This window comes from Marmota flaviventris, chromosome X (assembly GCF_047511675.1).
Source record: "Marmota flaviventris isolate mMarFla1 chromosome X, mMarFla1.hap1, whole genome shotgun sequence".
NCBI lineage: Eukaryota > Metazoa > Chordata > Mammalia > Rodentia > Sciuridae > Marmota > Marmota flaviventris.
This window is the reverse complement of record NC_092518.1, coordinates 99,173,128-99,199,978: the sequence shown is the minus strand read 5'-3', so window position 1 is coordinate 99,199,978 and position 26,851 is coordinate 99,173,128. Positions and strand designations below refer to the sequence as shown.

At 38.2% G+C, this 26,851-nt stretch overlaps 1 protein-coding gene across 1 annotated transcript in view; it reads right to left on the bottom strand.

Annotated features, from left to right (window-relative positions):
- Positions 1–1,956: 1,956 nt before the first annotated feature.
- Positions 1,957–26,851, bottom strand: part of Luzp4 (leucine zipper protein 4) — a 147,328-nt gene continuing 122,433 nt past the window's right edge. Inside the window, 3 exon segments of the mRNA XM_071606084.1 lie at positions 1,957–2,001; positions 3,540–3,801; positions 4,469–4,613. Coding sequence (XP_071462185.1) covers positions 1,957–2,001; positions 3,540–3,801; positions 4,469–4,613 — 452 coding nt within the window.

Below are 26,851 nucleotides of genomic sequence, written 5' to 3'. Positions count from 1 at the left end.
ACTTAAAATCAATATACTATGTGACATGGCCACATCAATGTTTATAGCAGCTCAATTCATAATGGAACCAACATAGGTGCCCTTCAACAGATGAATGGATAAAGAAATTGTAGTCCATATAACAATGAAATATTACTCAGCCATAAAGAAGAATGAAATGATGGCATTTGCAGGTAAGCGGATGGAACTGGAAAATATCATGCTCAGTGAAATAATCCAATCTCAAAAAACTAAAGGCCTAAAGTTCTCTCTGATATGCAGATGCTAACACATAAAGGAGGGTCGTGGAGGGAAGAACAGAAGTTCTTTGAATTAGACAAAGAGGAATGAAGGGAAGGGAAAGAGGATGGGAATAAGAAAGACAGTAGAATGAATCAGACATAACTTTACTATGTACATATATGAATGCATGACAAGTGTAACACTAAACCATGTGCAACCACAAGAATGGGAAGTAATACTCCATGTATATGTAATATGACAAAATGCATTCTACTATCATGTATAACTAAAAAGAACAAAAAAAGTATATATATTGTGGTTCATGGAACTATAGGGTAATGAGACCCATTTTTCTATATGACAAATACATTCACAGAAGAGTTTATATGTTTTGCTCTGAGGTAATATTTGTACAACAGAAAACCTGGAGTGGTTCCCAAAGCATCAATATGTTAGTCTGTGCCAAATAACAGCTGAAAAAACATAACCAATGTAATCAAAAAGCCAATTTGAAGGCAGCATATTAAGTATATCCTGATTGTGTAGAATACCATGTGTATTCTCTTATTAACTGTTAATTGAAATCCATACATCTACTTGAAAATCAAAGGTATAGGCATATGTTTAGATATTTGATTTTAGCATCACATTCCAATAAGGGCTTTAATTTAATAATGAATACTCTAAATTCTTATGTCATGTGATCTTCTGCCTCAATGCCACTGATTTGCAGGCAACACATATTTTTCATAACTAAACACATTTGAAAATTTTGGCATGGAGAAGATGATCTATTTTCCTCTTGATGAGTGATCAAGTACAATGGCTCAGAAATACACATTTCCATGGACTGGGCATGTTGCTTGGTGCTAGATCGTGTGGATGTGTGAGGCAGAGTTCAATTCCTAGTACTAAAGAGAAAATAAAAGAGAAAGAAATACCCAATCCCAGATTGTATTCCAGAAAATACATGAACTCAGAATGGGGAGTTTCTTATTCATTTTCCCACCTATTGCATTTGCATTATTTTTTCTAATTGCCTCTACAAAGGTTGTGATATATTGCCAAAATGTTTCAATGTGGTATCAACTACATTATAACTACATAGTGGGTTTTTTTTTGGGGGGGAGGGGAGTAATGAGAATTGAACCAAGGGTCCAATGCAGGCTAGATAAATGCTGTACCATTGAACTATACCCACAACCCTTCTTATTTTACTTTTGAGACAGGGTATTGTTAAATTGCTTCACCGCACGACCAGCACGCTAGCTTCATACTAGAGATTTGAAGCATAGAAGTTAACTAGTGAGATCAAAATAAACACCCAAAACTCAACTTACCTTTTTCTTTGACCAGGTCTGAGACGGCTCTCCCCTCTGGCTCCTGCCTCGAGCCACCCGGTGGGGCAGCGAGGTTTACACAGACTAGCAGGAGAGAGAGACAGGGCATGCCAGAGAGTGGCCTTTTATTGGGGAACAAGAAATTCAGGGGAAAATTCCATCCAATGAAGGTCAAGGGGGACAGCATTCCAAGGTCATGGTCAGTGATTGGTCTCAGGGTCAATGGTCAGTCACACCCCCACACGGATGGGCTCTCGCACCTAGAAAGGGTGGGGATTAGTTCCAACACAGTTTAGCCAGAACACCTCACACCCAATCAGGGAGGTGCCCAATCATGTGCGAGAATGGCTTCCCACATATTCCTTCCTTTTTTTCTTAAAAATCAGGCAGTGGTTCACTCTTTTGAGTTTCTGCATGCTTGTTTCGAAGACTCGCCATCCTATAATTACAACACAAAAGAGAATTAACAGCAAAGAGAACAATCCAATAATGTACCAGGCCGAAAAGTTTAAGAATATTTCTAGGGTTAAATCCATTTAACTCCTTCAATATTTGGTTAGCCAAAGAAGAAGGATCCGAAAAATCAGCTCTATTATTCTGAATGTCTTGGATATGGTGATGAAGTTCCAAAAGATCCAAGCTATTATTATTATTTTGCCAAATACTTAACAAATGGTTTTTAACCTTCTCCAATCCCAGAGAGAAGCATTGTACTTGGCAGCTGTAACACACACATATTTATAATTTGCATGGCATTTAAGCCTTTCTTTAAACTTTAAGGCTCAAAGTTCATTACCTATGTCTTTAACAGTTGCCTCTAAGGCGTTTAATTTAGTCTCAATCCTTTCATCAATATTTACTTGATTACGCAGAGCCTTGAAAGTATTTTGAGCTAAATTATTAAGAAATTTTGCATGTTGAATTATTTTGAGACAATGTCAGAGAGGCAGAAACACTGGATGCAATAAAAGAAACTAATGCCCAAACACCAACAACTATAATTCAAATAGCATGTTTAGGTTTTGTTAGCTGGGCATGAATTTGCTGCAAGACTTGTAAACCAGCATCAGCATACCATGGCTCTGAAATATTAGCAGGTAATAAAATAAAAGAGGGCTAATGAAAGATCAGCACTCCTTTTCTTCCATTATACCTAGTAATATAATTGGTTAGGTTACATTTGTTACATGTAACAATGTATCTGTCATCTATCCATTTAACTTTTACATTTCCAATAATTAAAATGTAAGGAGATTGGACACAGGCTTGTAAGCCATAGCAAGATTCCTCCTTACAGTTCTTGCCAACAAATTTTGGTAAAGGCTTGTCTGTAAAATGTAAGAATTCTGAGGCAGCAATTAAGCACCAAACATCTTTTTGAATATCATCCTCACTGTAAGTCAAAATATTACTAACAAATCCTGCAGGTGTCATAGCAGAATTTTTTCGTAATTGTCTCTTATCAATTTTTGGAGACCAGTCTAAAATATACCCACTATCTTTAGATACCTTATGTTGTACAGGAAAAGTATTTACACAATCCATCCATCTAGGAAAGGTGCCAATCTCAATTGTAGAACTATTTGGACAGTGGGGTATCTGTGGAGGTTTTGCAGAAATTACTGGCTTGTTATGGGAAAGTCCCATCTTAATTACTGATCTAGTATAAGGTTTTACGTCTCCATAAATAGAATTATTTGTCAGTCTAGGTCTACCAATCGCTGTCTTTTCCTCAAATGATACTTTCAGACAGCAGGCATGTTTATCGTGGGACCAACACAAAGGTAATTGGGCACTGTAGCCAGAATAATTAAATCTAGTCACATGATTGGGAGTAATATGAGTATCTGTAAATCCTCTCATCATGAATGAGTCATTAGTAAACACTGGAATAGATTCTCCGGTCCACACAGCTGGGTGTACCAGGGGTGGATCTGGGAAATATGTTCAGTAAATGTCTGTCTGGTTCCCCTTTACCTGACAGCCCAGCAGGGCAATTACTATCGATACCATCAAGACTGGGGTCCTGTTTTTTCCTAGGAGTCGAATTATTAGGGAAGCTTGTGTTGTTAGCTTCTTCACGTCTTCCCATGAAATCAGCTTTTTGGCTGAGTCAATCTGGTTTCTCTTTGTCTTTTTTTGATATCTCTTCCTTTTGAATGGGGGCTTCTCCGGGTCGATCTTCAGTTGCTTGAATCTCGGTTCTATCTCTTCCATGTCTGATTGCGCGTTTAGGCACCTAGATAGGATGAAAAGCACCTTCTGGAAAAATACAAGCATGACCTTTGCCCCACATAATCACTGGGTCTGGGCCTTTCCATTGACCAGTCTGTAAATCTTTCCACAAAACTCTGCCTAAAGGGTCTGTTACTGTGGGAGACATTTGTCTCTCAGCTGTAGTGTGACTTTTTACGTCACAGTTTAAAAAATTTAAAACGACACAAAGCATGATTGAGGCTATTTTGGGGAGTCATAAACCTATTTTGCCCCTTTAATTTTTGTAATTGAAGCTTAATAGATAAATGAGCTTGTTCCACAATGGCTTGATTTTGGGGGTTATAAGGAATTCCTGTTTTATGATTAATTTGAAACTCTTGGCAAAACTGTTGAAAAGAAGAGCTTACATAAGGTGGTGCATTATCTGTTTTGATCTGTATAGGTCACCCTAACACAGCAAAGGCTGCTAGGCAATGAGAAATTACATGTTGAGTATTTTCTTTTGTACGTGCTGTGGCAAAAATAAATCTTGAATATGTATCAACTATTACATGTACATAACATTGCTTACCAAATTGAGGAATATGAGTTACATCCATTTGCCATATTTGATATGGTTTTAACCCATGGGTATTTACCCCTGATGGTGGAGATGGAGTGTGAATAACACACTTAGGGCATTGACTTACAATTTGATGAGCTTGTTCTCTGGTAATATTAAATTTGTTACGTAAGCTAGAAGCATTTTGATATGCAAGGAATAGGAAGCTTGTGCACAGTCATATGAAGACATCTGTTGACAAACAGCTACTAATTTATCAATCTTGTCATTACCTGAAGCTAAAGGTCCTGGAAGATTAGTGTGAAACTGTATGTGTCCTATGAAACATGGGTATTTTCACATTTGCACTGCCTTTTGTAAATTATGAAATAATTCAAATAACTCTTGTGATGAAGTATACCCAATAACCGAAGTTTCAATATTTTTGGTAACTCTGACTGCATATAAGCTGTCAGAATAAATATTAATAGGCTCATTTGCAAAGTAATTTAAGACATAAATCAGAGCTTGAAGCTCTGTTCTCTGGGCAGAAGTATATGAAGTTTGCATTACCTCTGTGTGAACACGACTATAAAAACCTGCTTTACCTGAGCTTGAACCATCAGTGAACACTGATAGAGCTTTATCTATAGGGTGTGCACACACAATCTTTGGAAAAATAAGTGATGTTAATGATGCAAAAATTGAATAATTTTATCATGAGGGTAACGACTATCTATCTGGCCAGGAAAATCAGCAAAAGCTATTTGCCATAAGCTAGAAGTTTGAAAAAGCCAATTATTCTGTTGAACAGAAAATGGAATAATTATGATATCAGGCTCAGATCCAATTAATTGTAAAATCCTTGTTCTATCTTTAATGACTAATTGAGCAATAGAGTCATGAAAATAAATCAATGTTTTTGAGGGGAGTGGCCTAAATAAATCCATTCAATAACTCCCAATCTTTGCCATATGGCTCCTGTTGGGGTATGCTCAGTTGGAAATATTAATAAATGCATTATTTCTTTAGGATCAACTCTAGTAAGTTGTGCATTTTTAATTGCATTTTCAACCCTTTTTAAAGCTGCTCTAGCCTCTATGGTCAGCTGACATGGAGAGGTTGGAGAAGGATTTCCTTGTAATATCTGAAATAAAGGACTTAATTCAGAAGTGGTTAGTTTTAAGGATGGCCTCAGCCAATTAATATCTTCTAATAGTTTTTGAAAATCATTAAGGGTTTGTAAGGAAACAGTCTGTTCTGCTCTGGTAAAATAAAAAATGGCGGCCCTTATGGTCTGCACGATGACGTCAATTTGCGCGACCATCATCTACTTCCTCATTTTCGGCCCTGGGGGAGGGCCGACTGGAAGTTTGTGTTCCGGCCAGGCAGAAATGAGGACAAGAAGGCGGGCTGATCAACGCCATCTTGATCCACCATGTGGGGTTGAGTCCTGCAATATGTATTATCAACAGCAAAAGGAGCCTTAAACTTAAAATTATGAGTATGACATTTCCGCGCAAAATGGCTGTCCTTACCACAGAGATAACATCTCCCATGGGGTTTTTGTACCAATACCTGCGGTTGTAAAGTTTGCTTCAGGGCCGTGGTTAATGTTACTGTCTGCAAATGGGTGGGATCAATCTCAGAACACAAGCGGATAAACTCAGAAACTGTTCCTTTTTTCCGATGGGGTCTGAGAACATCCTGACAATATTGCATTTTCAAATGCCAATTGCTTAACAATAAACTCACAAGCTCCTGGGTCTCCAATAGACTGATTTGCTGTCTGGTACAACCAAGCTACAAAATCCGAATACGGCTCATTGGCACCTTGTTTGACTCTGGTAAGAACTAAATTGGACTAGTCCTTGGAAATTATTTGTTTCCAGGCATGTTTAGCACAGTCAGTTAACTGATCATACACTGCAAATTCATAATTTAATTGTCTTTCCAAATCAGCAAATTCACCCATTCCTAAAAACATTTCTATTGGGGTCTGCAAATTCTGTCTTCTATTCTTTTCTGCTTGTTCAGCACAAAAATCAGCCTAGTAAGACCGCCAAAGCAAAAAGTTTCCGCCACTCAAATAAGATCTGGCTAATGAAACCCAATCACTCGGTGGAACTGGTTGTGAGGATATGGTATCAATCAAATTTTGTACAAAAGGTGAATTTGGACCATAAGTCTCACAAGCACTCTTTAATTCTTTAATAGTCTTAAATGGAATTATAGCATGAATTCGAACCCTTTGGTCCTGGTCATTAAACTGCTCAAAAACTGTGAAAAGATGAAAACCACTAATGTCCTCTCCCGCCTCCTGCGTTTTCTTAATGCCTCGCTGGAACAGGGTAAGAAAAGTCATTGTTAATTCAGAGTACCTGTTAAATTTTGTCCTTTTAGCAGATAATGGCCGAATTCTAATAGCCTGGGCAGGTGGTGTTAAATGCAGTCTGTTAAAATTTCCCAGTTAGTCCTGAATTTCAATGTCTGATTCCTCTTCCTCAGACTGCGACTCTTGGGAAGAATCTCTGCCATCGCCATTTTGAAATTGGGCTCCTAAGCCATGTGGTGGAGAAGGGCTCTGTACCTCTCTAGGAATTTCTTCCGGATTTTCTTCTCCCGGAGGATTGTCTCTCTTACGGAGGACTCTCTATGACTGCGAATGTTTCCTCTCTATGACCCTGACTTCTACAATCTTCCTCTAGGCTATCCTGATGTGTTTTAGGCAAGCTTACATTCCTAACTTTCAGTTTAGCCCCGAGAGTGTTCATTTTCAAATGGCTCAAGGGAAAAGAAATTAACTTAGCCTCAGGCAGATTTTCCATTTGAATAGACTTAATAGCTCTCTGAATGCCTTTCAATAGATCTTCAGGGGGCCACGAGTTCTGATCCAAGTAATCAAAAAGACATATTTCTAAGGCCGTTCAAGTTTTTTGAATATTTTCTATGCCTCCAGGTAATTCATTAGAAAGGCAAATTTTTTTTGTAATTTCTTCCCTAATTTCTCCCAAGTAGGTAAATTTGGCGAATCTTGGTCACAAAACCAAGGTCAAAATTTACCTACAACCTTTAAGAATTGAAATAACTGAGTCTTTTTTATCTGTTTTCCTTTCTGATTAATTATGGTTTCTAAAATTGTCAAATACATGTCCTTATCACTAGAAGTTGAATTTCCCATTTTAAATAACTTAACGTCTCGTCTCCCTTCAGTACCTCCAGGTACTTTTGTGACCCAAAATTGTCACCAATTCCTTTATCTTTATAGCACGCTCCCACTCAATCTAGTTAATCTAAAATGCTCCCTCGTGGGCACCAATTCCGCTGCGTGACCAGCACGCTAGCTTCATACTAGAGATTTGAAGCATAGAAGTTAACTAGTGAGATCAAAATAAACACCCAAAACTCAATTTACCTTTTTCTTTGACCAGGTCTGAGACGGCTCTCCCCTCTGGCTCCTGCCTCGAGCCACCCAGTGGGGCAGCGAGGTTTACACAGACTAGCAGGAGAGAGAGACAGGGCATGCCAGAGAGTGGCCTTTTATTGGGGGAACAAGAAATTCAGGGGAAAATTCCATCCAATGAAGGTCGAGGGGGACAGCATTCCAAGGTCATGGTCAGTGATTGGTCTCAGGGTCAATGGTCAGTCACACCCCCACACGATGGGCTCTGCACCTAGAAAGGGTGGGGATTAGTTCCAACACAGTTTAGCCAGAACACCTCACACTCAATCAGGGAGGTGCCCAATCACCTGTGAGAATGGCTTCCCACAAATTGCTAAGGCTGGCCCTGAACTTGAGATGTTTCTGCCTCACCCAGAGTAGCTGGGATTATAGGTGTGCACCAGCATGCCCGGCTATCATGTATCATTTCAACTTGCAATGGTAATTAATACATTGGCAAATGGGAATGACTATGTATCATAGGGTAGAATTCAGTTCAAGAGAAAAAGAATTACAAAAAAAAAATACTAAAGCCATGTGACTAAATCACTTCATATATTCCATAAAAATCTGGGAAAATCTTGATTAATTAGGAATGAAGCAAAATCATGAATCCAGAGATTTAACAGGATTTGTAAAGCCCAAACTAGTTTTTAGGGTATTTTGATACAGATACTAAGAGTTTTATTGTGTGTGATTTTTACTTCAGTGTCAAGCAGTTACTCTTACAAGAAGAAATTCAGTTCCAACACTTCTTTAAGGATAGGATGAGATAAAAAAAATATCAACTGGGGCTGGGGTTGTGGCTCAGTGGTAGACTGCTTGCCTCACATGTGTGAGGCATTGGGATCAATTCTAAGCACCACATGTAAATAAACGAATAAAATAAAGGTCCATCAACACTAAAAAATATTTTAAAAAATCAAGACATCTTGGTTTCTGTTTATAATAAAAGCTGTTTTAAGTCTGAAGGTTTAGCTGAGTGGCAGAGCAGTTTCCTACCAAGTGTGAGGCCCTAGGTCCTATCTCCAGCACCACAAAAAATAAAAATAAATCAAAATTATTCATACAGTCTTTGGATGTTTAGTATTTTCCTCTGTGGCTTTCTGTTCATATGATATTAACTTCCTCAATCAGGCTTCGTGAGAATGGCCAGGTTAGTACGGCCTATAGCTCAACTTACCATAGGAGGATGATCAGGAAGGTAGAGAGTCAAGGTCAGGAAGATCAGGTAAAAAGTTACAGGAACCCAGCTGTAGGCATAAGGCTAACATGTAACACTTCTGTCTCCAGAAGTATTTGGACTGGGAGTCTTGGCAAGACTCTAGTTCTGTAAGAACTTGATGCCAAGCAGAAACTTTGAACATATAAGAATTTTTGTAGAAACTGGAGTGCAACCCAAGTGGCTTTATCAATAACAGCCACATCAGATTGCTATTACCAGAATGAAGTGCAGAAATAGAGCAAAACTGGCAAACAGATTGATTTTTATGGAAAATAGATACTAGGTAGAGTTTCTTATATTCTCGTGGTGTATGGTTTGATTTTTACCAGAGCTTAGAGTAGGGCTAATCCTACCAGTAGGATTATGTGGCCCTGATTGTGTTGTTGGAGGTCTACTAGGCAGAATTAGGCAGATCATTGCTCACTAAATAAATCATCATTTGTTTAGGTTTAGTACAGGATTTGCAAACTATTGCCTGCTGCCTGTTTTTGTATGGCTCATGAGCTAAGAATGATTTTTACATGTTTAAATCCTTGAAAAAAACAAAAGAAGAAGAATATTTCATTACACATGGAAATTTTATGAAATTCAAACTTCAGGGTTGATAAAGTCTTGTTGGATCAGAGCCATACTGACTTGTTTACATATTGACTGTGGCTGCTTTCATGCTAGAGTGGCAGAGTTGAGTACTTATGACAGATACCACATGGCCTGCAAAACTTCAAATATTTGCTATCTGGACCTTTATAGAAAAAGGTTGCCAACTCTGCTTTAGTGTATAAAGTCTACCAATAAACAGAAATCTCATAGCTCAATATTTAAGGCTTGAGCACATTTAATTCTTTAAGAGTTACTTACAACTCTGGTAGAAATAAATACCATAGCTGAGAGAAGCCAGCAATCAATGAACTGGATATTTCTGTAAGTACTGGTAGAGGAATTGGATGAAATTGTGTAAGTGGCTTTCCCTAGCCCTCTCTGATAGAAGCTACAAGTACTCTGCCACCTACCTCTAGCAAGCCAAATTCTGCCTAAAACCAGGAGAATATTAGGCATTCCCTTCTGAGAGTATAACTATTGTCTGAGGTCCTCTATGTCTGATGTGTGCTCACTAAACTGCCTTCTTTTCTCTGAATTGCCAATGTTGGGCTATGGTTTATGATTGGCATTTTACCTTGCCTTTCTGATTACAGTTATAATTTCTACATTGAGGCTAGGCCTTATCTGACTTCCAGTCTTATTGGTCAGGATCCTGATTCTCTAAGAAATGCTTTCCCCTCTCAATGCTTCTGGGAGCTGGATATTGCTCTACATAGTTTCCTCTTTTAGCTGGTATCATGCTCTAACACAAACAGACCACTCAGTACCAGGTCTTGCCCTCAAATATTTAGTCCTACTGGTTTCCATTACCCCATGTCTAGGACCTGATTATCCCTTTAATAAAGCCCAACTGCATTTCTTTTCTTTTTTCTTTTTTTTTTTTTTAGTATGGGCGATTGAATCCGGGACAGTCTACCACTGCACTACATCCCTAGCCCTTGTTCATTTTTATTTTATTTATATTGAGACAGGGTCTCAATAAATTGCTGAGGCTAGCCTCAAACTTGCAATCCTCCTGCCTCACCCTCCAGAGTTACTGGGATTACAGGTGTCTGCCACTGTGCCCAGTTAAGTGTGCCTTATCTTTTGAACTCTGATTGGACATGCCAAACATATTCTTGAGGGTATATTGCTACAACCAAGTTAGTCCATGAGATTTCAGTCTGGCCTTTTGTGAAATTTTTTCCTACCCCTTTCCTCTTCTATCTGCTGAGGTTCCAGCATGCATTACGGCTGAGTACATATTGATTATAATAGCCAATTGATTATGAACAATTAGAGCTAGAAAAAATCTTAGGATTTACTGAGGAGAAGACCAATTTGGAGGTCTGTAAGGGGGAATATACATTTTGACTGACTCTAACAGCTGAGGAATTAAGTAGCTTCACATACTCTAAGAGATAAATTGAAAATAAAAAATTAAATATAGTAAAATGTCTTCAATGAGCCAATTATGAATTTATTTACTTTTGGTCCATTATAAAAAAAGCCAATAAAGCAAAAATGAGAGAAAATAAAAATGACTATGGTAAATCTGTCCATAAAAAGGGAAAGGACAAAGAGGAAGCAGAAACCCATAATCTGAGGCCATATGCAAATAGGATTAGTTTTGCCAAGAAATCCCATGGCCTACCACTGCACGTGCCTGTGTCATTTCTGTTGTCTCACAGACTCTGTGATTAGTTTAATGCTTAAATCTTTCACAAGGAAAATCTCCAAATAAAATCTCAAATTTTACTTGTTCAGTTACATTCCAATTTAACGACCAGAACAGCACAGATACTGACCAATGGGAAAGGATTCCAGCTTTTCACCAGTCCCTCCTCTATTTATAGAAGCTATATGAAAATAAAACTGAGGCACTGATGGCAATTTCCCAAGGCAATCAGTGAAAAGTCCCTTGCTATCACAGGAAAGTGGTGGTGGAGGTGGGATGGAGGTGGGGATTTGAATGGAGTCCATCTCCCCTGTTAATTATTCAGAACCATTTCCCTGTAGGGCCACTGTCCATATCTTGTGTGTGACTGCTGAAGCAGACCACAGTATAGCAAGTCCAACCAGTTAAGCAATCATAAAGATCAATGCATTTTTCCTCTGAGTCCATTCTCCTGTGAATGGTCACTAGATCATGAAGATGGTTGAATTGATTTGGTCAATCATGCCATAATGTTCTGTGTAGCTATCACACATCTTTTTTTACATTTGTTTGTAACAGCCCACGCCCTGCTCTGTCACTTTTTTTTTGAGGGTGTGGAGGGGGTACTGGGGACTGAACTCAGGGGTATTTTACCACTGAGCTTTTTAATTTTTATTTTGACACAGGGTCTCACTAAGTTGCCAAGGCTGGCCTCAAACTTGTGATGCTCCTTCCTCAGGCTTTTGAGTCACTGGGATTATAGGCATGTACCACCATGACCAGCAACTTTGTCACTTCTTAATATATGAAGAACTTGATAGCACTTGTCTGGTTAGTATAGCATAAGTGTATAGTGCCTACAACATAGTAGGCACTACAGATATTTGTTGCCTAGCATTTAATGACTACCTGTACAAGTCATAGTAGAATAATATAGGTATTATTTTGGAAGTAGAGTATACTTTAGATTATGCCGCAGTCTGGCTGGGCACAAATCACAAGCCACTCAAGCAGGAACAAACTTTATTTCTGAACTCCACCAGCACACTCCACACACGCTCCCCGGGAACTCTCCCGAACGCCACCCACACGGCTCCTTCAGGAACACACCACACACCAACTAGAACTCCTACCACCGGAACTTCCAACCAACGTGAACTCTTCAGGAATCCCCGCGAGAGCTCAACCGGAACTCATCGGGAACTCCGCAAGAACTCAAAAGTCATCATCTTAATGGCTCGCTGGCGTCACCTCTCAACCACTACTTCTGGCAAAAATGCCATGTTTCATCCCGACTCGGCTGTGGCCCTCAACAAGATTAGGCCAATGTTTCTTAGCAGTGATAATTTTGCTACCTGCTCCTAGGGGGCATTAATTGGCAATGTCTGATGATAGTTTTGGGTGTTACAACTGAAAACAGCAGTGCTTCTGGCATCTGCTGAGTAGGGGCCAGGGATGCTGCTAAATATCCTAAAATGCATAGGATAGACCTTCATTCTGGGGCTGGGGTTGTGGCTCAGCAGTAGAGCACTCACCTAGCACGTGCGAGGTTCTGGGTTCAATCCTCAGCACCACATAAAAATAAATAAATAAAATAAAAGTATTGTGTTCAACTACTGAAAGGATAAAAGAAACTGAAGTTAAAGACCAGGCATTGTAAAGCTTCTAAGCTGCAAAGCCTGAGTTAAAATGTAAAAGACCAGGTATTGTTAAGTTCCTATGCTACACTCAAAACCTGAAATTCCTGTAGCTGTTAGGACAATTCATGGGACTGCCCGGTAGATATTCCCCCTGACCATTTAGTTGTTAAATAACCTGGGCCCTGTGCAGTTTGGCACGTAGGCATTCAGGGCCCAAACTAATCAGTTTAAATGTGTACCCCGCTTTAGGACTAACCTATCACCCCCGCCCGACCTGTTCCCGCCAATGAATGTACTAATCATGTTCGAGAGTTGTTGTTCGATTTTCCTGTGCCTCATGATGATTTGCTCTGATGTATGCAAAGCCCCCGCCCTCCCCAAGAAGTGTACTTAAGCACTGTTTAACCCCTGCTCGGGGCTCTTGGCCGCTCTCCCTTCTTGAGTGAGCACGGAGCCCCAGCATGCTGGATCCTCAATAAACCCCCTTTTGCGGTTGCATGAGTCGGTCTCTTGGTGGTCTCTTCCTCCGTTGTTCGCCGGTCCCTTACACTACAACTAAGAAAAATATCAAAAAAAAAAAAAAAATTCTGTCCAAAACATCAAGAGGCCAAGATTGAGAATTGCTGGATTAGGGAGATAATAGAGACGGAACACTTTGTCTCTTAAAATGTAGATGAGGGGAGGTGAACAGGCAGGACACAGAGGAATTTAAGGATAGTAAAATTTCCATGTACAATACTCTAATAGTGGATGCATGTCATTATATGTTTGCCAAAATCTATAGAATGCACAGCACCACAAGTGAACCCTAATGTATACTACAAACTCTGGGTGATAATGACATGTCATTGTAGGTTGGTCAGTTCTGACAAATATGCTACACTAGTGCAGGATGTTGATAATGTGGAGGCTGTGCAAGGCTGGGGTGGGAAGCAGAAGTATATGGGATCTCTCTGTACTTTTTTTTCGGAACTTAAAACTCCTCTAAAATTAAAATATTTTTAATAAAGGAAATGAAGTAACTGGAAACAGAATTTTGGTTTTCAAGAATTTGGTTGCCTTATTCTGAGAAATTTTGGAAGAAGCTAGACTCATTGTGTGAGATTTACTTTAGGCTTTAAAATGACAAATGTTGTGACATATTTTCTTTAATTATCTTTTACATGTAGATTTTTTTGTACTAGAGATTGCATTCAGGGGTATTTGACCACTGAGCCACATCTCCAGTCCTTTTTGTATTTTTTTATATTGAGATAGGGTCTCACTAAGTTGCTTAGGGCCTTCTTTAATTGCTGAGTCTGGCCTTGAACTTGCAATCCTTCTGCCTTCATCTCCTGAGCTGCTGGGATTCCAGGTGTGCACCACCATGCCTGGCCTCATGTAGTTTTAAAGAAAAAAATTATTTCATTTCCATTAACCATCTTAATTAAGACCAACTTCAAATTACACTTGTGGTACTCTCAAATGTGATTTTTTTCCTATTCAGTACCAACTCCCATGACAGTTTTCTGACATTGAGCTTCTAAGCAGGCTTAGGAAACCTTATCATTTTCCTCCTTTATTACTAGCAAGGGAGAGCTGAAAAGGAGCTTCTAGTAGACCATGTTTTATGATGCACATGAGAGCAATTATAAATTCACTTACATCCAATATCAGGTTCTAAAAATTTCTGTGATGTGGGAAGGGAAGGAAGGGTGCTGGTGAGATACTTTAGTCTGCAGCCTGCTAGACTTACTGGGAAGGATAGTCAGTACTAATCTACCACAGCCAAAATTCCATTCATAAAGCAAAGAGTAGCATGATCTATAAAAGTTGTTTCCAATAATAGCCTCAAGGAAATGAAAAATCACAACCAATCTTATTTTCAGCTGACACTTTGTGAATTACGAAAATATGAACATTATGAGGATTTTTAACATTTTCTGGTGTTTTCCTTTTTTCATCCTTCAATGATTAAACATCAAGCACTGTAAGAACAAAGGCTAAGATGAAAAATTTAAACTCATGAAAATGTGGGAAATGAGCAGAATAAGAGTAACGGCATATGTCCCAAGCTGTGTGTCCAACCTACTAAAATAACAGGGTATAGTTTAGCCAAGATTCAACGTTAACATTTAGAATTTAATGCTATTATCAGAGTCTATATGTCATTGTGACTTTTATGAAAAGATAAGATTTTTAGATTTTCATTTTTGCCAAGTTCAAATACTTAGCCTGTTATTTCATTCCAGGTATTTTCTTTTTTACTACATAGAACCACAATCCATTATCACAGATACAGTTTATAAATAAGGAAAGCTGCATAGTTCCTCTGCTGATCTCCTCAAGGCCAGGAGTTACATCTTATTCACCCAACCTCATGATATCTATTTAGTGTAAACCTTGGCACCACAGGGCATGGTCAATGAATATTCAATATGACATTGAATTGAAAATCAGATTATAGGTAATAACAATAAATTAAATCCTGTACAAATTTCACATGTTTAAATTTTGAAATAAGAAAATACAGAGTTCTTATATCAGAATAAAACTGACTAAAATATGCTCTGCAGATGTCATTTTCTACTGGAAAGGAAATTATGATGAAGAAGTAACCTAACATTTTTATCATATGAATAATTAGATAGCTCACAGCACAGAACTCCATCAATGTGAAATCTATGTGGAATTTATAAACTCATGCTATATTTACCCAGCAATTCCCTAAATCGGTACTGTATGATTATCAAGATTAGCCCATTGTCTAGTCACCCATCCAATGCCAATCTAATTTGTTCAGTTATTTCTGACAACAAAATTGCCGAGATCAGCTGGATTACTGCCTAGAAAAACATTTTTCCATAATGATATTCAAACAATTCATTCAATAAGTCCCAGTACTACTGATTGGTTCAGTACTTTAAATATTATAGAGAAGTAACTTTTTGTTCTTGTACATTTTGGGTGGGGAAATAAAGAGAGCTTTAATATCTGAAGTGATGTATGTGTAAGGGTAAAAGAAATTGAAGTTAAAGTGTAAAAGACCGGGCATTGTAAAGTTTCTAAGCTGCAAGCCTGAGTTAAAATGTAAAGGACCAGGTATTGTTAAGTTCCTATGCTACATGTAAAACCTGAAATTCCTGTAGCTGTTAAGACAATACTTGGAACCGCCCAGTAAATATTTCCCCTGACTGCCTGGTTGTATAATAACCTAGGACTCTGTGTGACTTTGCACGTAGACATCGCAGGGCCTAAACCAATCAGTTTGAATGTACCTCCCCCCTTAGAACTGACCTATCACTCCTGCCCTACCTGTTCCCGCCAATGAATGAACTAATCACGTTTGGGAGTTGTTGTTTGATTTTCCCGCGGTGTATGATGATTTGTTAAAGGAGACTGTGATGTATGTAAAGTCCCTGCCCTCCCCAAAAAGTGTACTTAAGCAGTGCTCAGCTCCTGCTCGGGGCTCTGGGCTGCTCTCCCTTCTTGAGTGAGCATGGAGCCCCAGCACGCTGGAATGGATCCCCAATAAATAAATCCCCTTCTGCAATTGCATGAGTCAGTCTCTTGGTGGTCTCTTCCTCCGACGCTTCGCTGGACCCTTACATATGATAAAGAGATTTTTGCTTGTAGAGCTAGAGTGTGCCACACAGTTATCATTCCTTGTCTTTGGGGGAATCAACTTAATATCCATCCTGATATACAATTTAAAGAGGCAAACAATTGTAAGTTGTAACTTCACTCATATTTCTTACTTTACAGGGCTGGATTTTAGTCTTTCCCCCTTAGCTGTGGAAGGAAGAAAAAACTGAACTAGTTTTCTATCAATGCCTTCAGAAGTGATAGCAATAACAATTCTGTAATTTGAATTTGTAGGGAACAAAGGATTAGTAGGTTCAGTGTTTTCTATATTCCTCCCAAAGGAATAAAAGAAACTTGATCTGAAAATTTTAAGTAGCTACACAAAGAATGATGCATTTGAAACTTAAATACCCAAACAACAATAATGAACCTGAGTGTAATTCACTTGAGGTGTAATTTCCACCTCTCTCCTTAAGTGGAGACATTTTCATTTATATGAAGACAGTGAAAGGTTTGTTTGTTCTAATTCAGTCTTACTTAAACTGTAGTTGTGCATAATAATCACCCAAGGATTTGTTATGGTCCATAACAGATTCCTGGTCCATACCCTGGCGATTCTGATGCAGAACTAGTATTTGAAATTGGAAGCCTGCTCTGTCCTCAAAAGGATGTTTCTAAGGTTTTTTTTCTTTATTGCAATATAATTCACTTACCAGACAAATTCACCCATCTAAAACATATAATTCCAAGTATTAAAGTATATTCACAATTGTGCAATCATCATCACAATCTAGTTTTAAATATTTTTAATCACTCCAAAAAGAATACCCACACCTTTTAATAGTCTTTGAAGACATACATACAGACCCTGGCAAACTAATCTGCTTTCTGTCCCTATAGATTTTCCTATTCTGTACATTTGCAATAAGTGAAATCATACAATATGTGGCATTTTTAAATCTGGCTTCTTTCACTTAACATAGTATTTCAAGTACCATCCGTTTTGGTAGATGTATCAGTATTTCATTCTTTTTTACTGACAAATAATTTTCCATTGTGGGAATGATATCCGGGATGAAAATCAATCAGGGTCCAGAAACACCAAAGCAAGCATAGGAAGTTTTATTTAAAGGATAGAACAGAGACAAACTTCTGCACAGAGAAGGATCTAGAACTGGTATCCAAGGAAGTGCGGGTGTCCTGCCCCTTTTATACATTTTAGAATTTCTTTGTTCTCATGGCCTTTTCCACCCCCATCCCGAGTACGTGACCACCGTGACCAAAGTGACTCATGACCAAAAGGTGAGCCAAGGTGGAGTGATCCAAGGGCCAGAAGGAAGCCTCCCAGGGGTCCCGCAGTAAGGGAGCAGCACCCAAGGCATTCATTAATAGCCCCTTGAAGGGAGGAACAATCCCCTGGAGGCAAGTCACCTTGAGAACAGGTTGCAGCAGCCCAGGACTCTGGCCCCTAGAGGCAGTCTCCACCTTCCCAGATCCAAATCAGCTTCCATCTTCCGATATGACCCATTCCACAATTTACACTAACTGCCTGTCATTTGTTCTTGCTTCAGATATACCACTTTATGTTTATCCTTTTATCACATGGTAGACATTTGGGTTTTTTTTTTTTACTATTATAGATAATACCGTTTTGAACATTAATGAACTTATGTTTCTGTGTGGCATTGTTTCTATGTGTTTTTTTTTTATTATTATTAAGTTGAGGAGATATTTCTAGTCAAATACCCTTGGAAGTAGATATTGGTGGATGGTAAAAAAATGATGGCTGGAGTGACCCACTAAACCATTGGCTAGTGACTGGTGAAGTTTAAAGGTTTCCAGGAGAACTTCAATCATAGAATAGTTAACATTCTGTAGTGGACAGCTAGAGAACACAAAACAGAGCCCAAAGAAAGAATGCAATGTTTTACCCTCATTAATATAAGAAATATAGAAATGAGTGACTATAAGAAGCAAACCAGACCTCTATATAATGTCTGATATCATCTGCCTTCTGATATGGTCAGTAGCATAGTTAATTATATGAGTTGAAAGTAATGGTTGGAAAATTAAAATGTGGTTCATTGTGCTAGAAAAATGTAAAGATGCTTAAGAGGAAACTGATTTCTTAGAACAAGAAATGAAGCTAAAAATAAAGAAATAAGAGAAGAGGAGAAATGCTGTTATGTTTTTCTCTCTTCCTGCACCTCCTGAAAATACAGTGTGCAGTTCCTACAAAGCCTAAGCTACACTGTGTCTTCTGTTCAACTCTGCCCTTCAATTCTTCCTTGTGTCATGTATGATGCTTAGGCCAAACTCTCTGAGTCAAACCATGCCTAGATATTCAACCTTATAAATAGTCTTTTAAATGCTTGAATGGACTAAATCTATGAAAAATGAGTACAGATATTAATCACATTGGTTTCAGTCCCAGAACGATCAGGAATGTAGGCTTTATTTTTCCTATAATTAAAAAAGCCCATAATAATGAATTTGATTTATCAGGTCCTTGTATAACCATGTTTCATAACCACTAACCAAATCAATGATTTAAAATTCACTGTCCCGGGCTGGGGATGTGGCTCAAGCGGTAGCGCGCTCACCTGGCATGTGTGTGGCACTGGTTCGATCCTCAGCACCACATACAAATAAAATAAAGATGTTGTGTCCACTGAAAACTAAAAATAAATATTTAAAAAATTCTCTCCCTCTCTCTAAATAAATAAAAATAAAAATAAAATTCACTCTCCTAACTGCCTTAACCTACTGCAAAACAGCCATCTAGATTATCTGCATAGACATGAATTTAGTTGTTTAAAAAAACATTTATTTTTAAAATTTCTCATTTTGAGTAGTATTGGCCAATCCTTAGTTTTTCTCCCAGACCTGGTTATATAGTTCTTTTATAGGCAAAGTAGGATATGGGGATTTTTTTCCCACTTATGAGAATTTAGTGATAAGGAAGAAAATCTCTTTGTTGACTTATCATTCTAATAATCAGCAGTACTATATCAAAGTAGATTTACACATGATCCTTGCTTCAAAAAGTCAATCCTCTCACTGAGAAAAGCATGGAAGAATTTGAGAATATCATAATATATTACACTATCTCTATCGAAGTAGATTTACACATGATCCTTACTTCAAAGAGTCAATCCTCTTACTGAGAAAAGCATGGAAGAATTTGAGAATATCATAATATATTACACTATCTCTGGCAAAGGAATTTAGCCATAGGAGAGATAAACGTGGGCTCAAATAAAGATGACATCATGGATAAAGTAAGATTTAATCTGGATCTAAATTTGGGGGGGATTTGATCAGAATAAGGGGAGAACATTTCTGGTGTGGTCAACAGCATGAACAAAGGCTGAACTGAAAATGCTAGCATAATGTAGAGCAAGGCTTTATATGTCAGACAGGGCAAATTATAGTGGGTTGTGGAAGTTAGGCAGACATCCAGAAACTGCTTCTACTGAAGCTGGGAGAATCTCATCAGAGTTGGGTGTGTCCACCTGGATTTCATTCAAAGCAAGTTGCCTGCCTGACTATTACATTAGTAGAAACCAAGAGTGCAGATATAGGAAAGAGAGTGGGTAAGGAGCTTGCAGATGTGGCCAAGTCAATCATGGAATAATTGCCAAATGCCTAATATGTGCATTCCAGATACTGAATTGGATACTTTGGAGGTTGGAAGGGTGAACAAGTGAGAGTCCTTGACCTCATGGAGTTTACAGTATAGACATGAGCATCACTACAAGACCAGGAAGAAAGTGATGAGTATTTTAACTACAAAGTACAAATGAGGTAAAGAAGAGGCTCAGAATGAGTATTAATTGTAGCTGCATAATAGAAGTGTCATTTTAGTTATATATTAAAAATATTACTCCTTTAGCACTGTTAGGGGAGTGGGTTTTCTCAAGTTTGAAGAACCAACAGGGGTGATGGAATGAAGTGAGGTGTGTTTTGGAAAAAGCAATAAATTCTGCAAGTTAGGATAGTAGGAAGAATAGTATAGGCTTGTGATAAAGCTGGAAATGTTGGTTAGGACCACAGGGAAATAAAAAGTCAGAAAAAGGAGTTTGAACTTAATCTAGATGGCTGATTTGTAGGCAGTATAAGTTCTTGAGAGGAGAATAAATTAATTTTCTCATATCCATTATTGGTCAAAATTTGGCAAATAGAGAAGTTATGTCAGAAGAATGAACCAAATGGATGGTTGAGTTTCATGACTTTAGTTATAAATCATTTGAGGTTGTGTTAGAGATGTTTTTTTTTTTTTTTTTTTTTTTTTTTGTCACTGTGACCAAAATGCCTAACATGAACACTTTATAGGAGGAAAGATTTATTTTGGCTCATGGTTTCAGAGGTTTCATTCCATAGTTGGCTGACTTTAAGGCAGAAACATCATGGCAGAAGGATCTGGTGGATAAAAGCTGCTCAGCTCATGGCAGCCTGGGAGCAGAGAGAGAGAGAAAGGCAGGGCCAGGGAAAAGGAAAATCCCTTCCTGAGCATGACCTCATGATCTACTTCTTCTGAGTAGGTTCCACCTCCCAGTGATCCATTCAGCTATTGATGGATTAGTCCACTGATGAGGTCAGACCTCTTATGATCCAATCATCACCTAAAAGCCCCACCTCTGACCATTACTGCATTAGGGAACATGCTTTTAACACATGAACTTTTCAGAGGATGCTCCAGATCCAAACCACAATAGAGGTTTCAGGGAAAATTTTATTTGCTTTGTGCAAATCAAAACTTGGATCTGGGATACTTAAAGCCACAAAGTTACATAAAATTTCTGGAGAATGGAAGTAGGATGGAGCCAAATATTTTTGAATATCTATCATATTCTAGACATTGATAAGAAAACACAGAAGAATGATGAAGGGCATTTTCAGGGAAAGTCCAAAGTTAAGGGACAGGAAAGGGATCAGAAAAAAAATTAATTAGAAATTCTCCAAAAGTAGAAAGAAAAGTTATACTCTGTGCTGTCTCTGAAAACACAGGAGAATAATTTTAACAATTTTAATAATTTTTATTAATTATTATAATTATTTATAATAATTTTAAGGTGCAGAGGGTTAAAAAATTTGAGTATTTAAAAAAGTTTTAAAATGAAAAAAGCCTTGCATTTGGTGAGGAACATTGGTGACATTTAATTCAGTTCTATTCTACAAGTATTTCTTTTTTTTAATTTTTAATTTTTTTATTTTTATTATTAATTGTTCAAAACATTACAGTGCTCTTGACATATCATATTTCATACATTTGATTCAAGTGGGTTATGAACTCCCATTTTTACCCCGTATACAGATTGCAGAATCACATCAGTTACACTTCCACTTTTTTACATACTGCCATACTAGTGTATGTTGTATTCTGCTGCCTGTCCTATCCTCTACTATCCCCCCTCCATTCCCCTCCCCTCCCATCTTCTCTTTCTACCCCATCTACTGTAATTCATTTCTCTCTCTTGTTTGTTTTCCCTTTCCCCACTTCCTCTTATATGTAATTTTGTATAACAATGAGGGTCTCCTTCCATTTCCATGCAATTTCCCTTCTCTCTCCCTTTCCCTCCCACCTCTCTTCCCTGTTTAATGTTAATCTTCTTCTCATGCTCTTCCTCCCTGCTCTGTTCTTAGTTGCTCTCATTATATCAAAGAAGACATTTGGCATTTGTTTTTTAGGGATTGGCTAGCTTCACTTAGCATAATCTGCTCAATGCCATCCATTTCCCTGCAAATGCCATGATTTTGTCATAATTTAGTGCTGAGTAATACTCCATTGTGTATAAATGCCACTTTTTTTTAATCCATTCATCTATTGAAGGGCATCTAGGTTGGTTCCACAGTCTAGCTATTGTGAATTGTGCTGCTATGAACATTGATGTAGCAGTATCCCTATAGTACGCTCTTTTAAGGTCTTCAGGGAATAGTCCGAGAAGGGCAATAGCTGGGTCAAATGGTGGTTCCATTCCCAGCTTTCCCAGGAATCTCCATACTGCTTTCCAAATTGGCTGCACCAATTTGCAGTCCCACCAGCAATGTACAAGTGTACCCTTTCCCCCACATCCTCGCCAGCACTTGTTGTTGTTTGACTTCATAATGGCTGCCAATCTTACTGGAGTGAGATGGTATCTTAGGGTGGTTTTGATTTGCATTTCTCTGACTGCTAGAGATGGTAAGCATTTTTTCATGTACTTGTTGATTGATTGCATGTCCTCCTCTGAGAAGTGTCTGTTCAGGTCCTTGGCCCATTTGTTGATTGGGTTATTTGTTTTCTTATTGTTTAATTTTTTGAGTTCTTTGTATACTCTGGATATTAGGACCCTATCTGAAGTGTGAGGAGTAAAAATTTGTTCCCAGGATGTAGGCTCCCTATTTACCTCTCTTATTGTTTCTCTTGCTGAGAAAAAACTTTTTAGTTTGAGTGAGTCCCATTTGTTGATTCTTGTTTTTAACTCTTGTGCTATGGGTGTCCTATTAAGGAATTTGGAGCCCGACCCCACAGTATGTAGATCGGAGCCAACTTTTTCTTCTATCAGACACAGAGTCTCTGTTTTGATATCAAGCTCCTTGATCCATTTTGAGTTAACTTTTGTGCATGGTGAGAGAAAGGGATTCAGATTCATTTTGTTGCATATGGATTTCCAGTTTTCCCAGCACCATTTGTTGATGATGCTGTCCTTTCTCCATTGCATGTTTTTAGCCCCTTCTACAAGTATTTCTTGAACACCTACCATGTGCTAGAGGGCTAGAAACACCCTCATGGAAATTGTAGTCTAATAGAGAAGAAAGACATGTAAATTGTCATTATAAAACAAACTGATAACATAGGGTAGACCTTATGTAGCACATAAAGAGGGACAACTATCACAGAACTGAGGGGTCCAGGAGGCTTTTCAGAGGAATTAATGTTTACACTGGGACTAAAAGGGTGAGTTGGGATGAACTAAGAGGCAAAGCAGATGACTCAAGCAGAGCATACCATGTGTGGGAATCCAAAGAGAAAAGAAAGCAAGGTCATTTGAGCAACTGAAAGTTTTAAGTGAGTGATTTTGTAGTGACATTGTCACAGAGGTAAGCAGGGGTCAGCTAATGAAGAACCCTACAGAGCCATGGCAAGGAATTTGAATTCAACCCAAATTGGCAATGGGAAGCAGCTGGAGTTTTTAAATGGGACAGTGATACAGTCAGTTTTGTACTAATTTAGAAAGCTCCCTTTGACTATACAGGGGCAGAGCAAGGTCAAGGTTGATCAGTTATGAGGTTCTCATAGTAGTTTAGGAGTGAGATGACGTGCCAATAGAGATGAAGAGGAATGGGTGGACAGAATAAATATGTAGGAGGTAGAATTGACAGTTCCTGCTAATCAGTTGGTTGTGGGAGGTTTAGGAGAGAGAACAGTTAAGAATGACATCAAGAGTTTTGGCTTGGATAACTGAGTGGATGCTGTTTAAAAAACATTGGTCGAGGAGTCATTTTAAGATAGAATGTAATGTGGGTTCCATTTTATATATGCTGATTTGGGGCTACCTGCTGGATTAGTGGAGGTATTTAGTACCTACATACCAATATGCCTCCGAGTGGAGGTATAGAGTAGGCATTTTGGCTAAATGTATCTCAAGTTCAGAATCCAAAGAAGAGAGTTTGAAAATAACAACAAAGAGTTGATAATTGAATCCTGAGAAAAAAAATAGTGATTTTCCTGAGTTGAGTTAAGGAGGGTAGTGTTGAGTGAAAAGTGAAAGTGAGGACAAGTACTCTACCACTGAGCCACAATACCAGTGAGGACAGAATACTGAGTAATGCAAACATTTAAGGGCTGGGCAGAAAAAAAAAAGGACCCAACAACAACAAAAAATGGAAGGAAGTGTTGTGGGGTTCAACAAAGAAATGAGACTGCAGTTAGTGGCCAAGGGCTTTTCTAGATGGGGGAAATGTATTTTTAGGAGAGCAAAGGAACTGATGGAAAGGAATAAACTGAAAATGTGGCTTAGGAATGGATAAATACTAGAACAAAACCTTCTTTTTTCTTTGTTCTTTGTTAGATATTCATGACAGTAGAGTATATTTCAACATTTTATATACACATGGAGTATATCTTATTCTAATTGGAATCCCATTGTCGTTGTACATGATGTGGAATTTTGCTGGTTGTGCATTCATATATGCACATAGGAAAGTTATGTCTAATTCATTCTACTATCTTTTCTGTTCCCATCCCCCTCACTTCCCTTCTTTCCTCTTTGTCTAATCCAATGAACTTCTATTTTCCTCCCTCCACTTATTGTGTGTTAGCATCCACATATCAGACAGAACATTCAGTCTTTGGTGTCGGGGGGACTGGCTTATTTCACTTAGCATAATATTCTCCAGTTCCTTCCATATACTGGCAAATGCCATAATTAGAACAAGTCCTTTTAAACAGGGCCCCAGAGGCATGAAGATTCAGAAGAAAGATTCTTTTTCCTTAAATAAGAATAAAGATGGGCCAGGCATGGTGATGGTGCCTGTAATCCCAGTGGTTCTGGAGGCTGAGGCAGGAAGATTGTGAGTTCAAAGCCAGCCTCAGCAATTTAGCAAGGCCCTAAGACCTCGTCTCTATATAAAATATATAAAACAAAGAACTTGGGCTGGGATTGTGGCTCAGTGGTAGAGTACTTGTCTCTCATGTGTGAGGCACTGGGTTCAATCCTCAGCACCACATAAAAATAAATAAATAAAGGTATTGTGTTTGTCTACAACTAAAAAAACTAAAAAAAAAAAAAGGCTGGGGATGTGGCTCAGTGGTTAAGTTCCCCTTAGTTCAATACCTGGTACCAAAAAAAGTGCAGATGAGCAGAGAAAGACTTGAGAAAGGAGAAGAGATGTTTGTAGTTGATGAAGCTCATGGTGCTTTGCCATAATTTTATTAGTGAATTAGGAGTTGAGGCTCATATTCTGTAGAGTATTAATGTCAGTAAAGGGAAAATAAATTCAATGAAAGAAAAAAGTATTCAATAAATGTCATAAAGTTGCCAATGATACCATTCTGGACAAATATTCACTTAGAAATTAGCTGTATTTTAAGCTCTTTTTAATGTTTAAGATGGTTAAATAACACATCAATATATTGGAAAGTCCTTAGATTTGCAGGACTAGTAGGTACAGGGGATGCAAGGCAGGAAGGTTATGTTTTCTGATATTTCTCTCAGCAATATAAGGCTGGTTTACACATCCCAAAAGATAGAGTCTGAGAGGCTATTCTTAGAATTAAATATACTTATACATCTTTAAGTTCCAGCATCAGTAACACAGTTCCAATATTTATATAGTATTAATAATTATAATAGCTACTGCGTAAGTTCTCCAGTTTTACCTACTATTTTCAAAGTATCATACTAATAACTTTATATCTTGTGGTTCTCAACCAAGGCCTATTCTCTTCTCTACCCCCAGGGGATATGTGGCAATATCTGGAGACATTTTTCATTGTCATGTCTTTTTTGCGGGGTGGGGATGCTGGGGATTAAAGCTAGTGCCTCATATGTGCTAATCCTGTGCTCTACCACTAAGTTACATCTGAAGCTCCAGTTGTCACATTTTAAAGGAGTAGTTATGGCTAGAGGTTAGGGATGCTGCCATGTATCCCATAATGCACAGGTCCCCCAAACAGGGTATTATGTAGCCCAAAATGTCAGTGATGGTGAGGTTGAGAGACCCTGATTTATATCAATTATTTCTTGTAGTCCTCAGAACAATCCCACAAAGGAGGTACACTGGTCTTGCATACAGACAATAAAATGGAGAATTGGAGAGGTTAAGTAAATTTCTTAAGGTCACATTGCAAAGTTCCAAGAAACAGAACCAGATTTTGAACCTGTCAATCTGATTCTAAAATATTTTTTTTCCTTTTCTTTTTTGTTTTTTGTGTTGGAGATTGAAGCTCGGTCTTTACACATGCCAGGTAAATGCTCTGCTGCTGAGCTTCATCCCTAGCCCCTGAAGTCAATTTTAATCACTATATACATTACTACTTTGTGTGAAAGATACACTGACTACTTTATATTTCTTATAAATCAAAGTCTTTATATCTCTTACAAAATTCTTATGTCTCTCAAAAATCATTTTTCTAAAAATGCATTTGTTGGTATATTAAAATCTGCATTCCTTGTAGCCAAGTTTACCAAGGGCTCATCACTCAACTCTATTCTCCACCTGAAAATTACAAAACAGCATCATCCTATAGAAAACACACTTTGAGTAAGGTACATCAGACATGTAAATGTTAACATGATTTGTTTTTCCAGTGTGGCTATCTTCCCATTAAATAAAAAAGTTTTCATATGATGGCCAGTAGCAGATCCATTCTCAAATTCTATTCATCAACTGATGAAGTGGATTATTTCTGGGCTTTGGATCACTACTGGCCTCCTGTA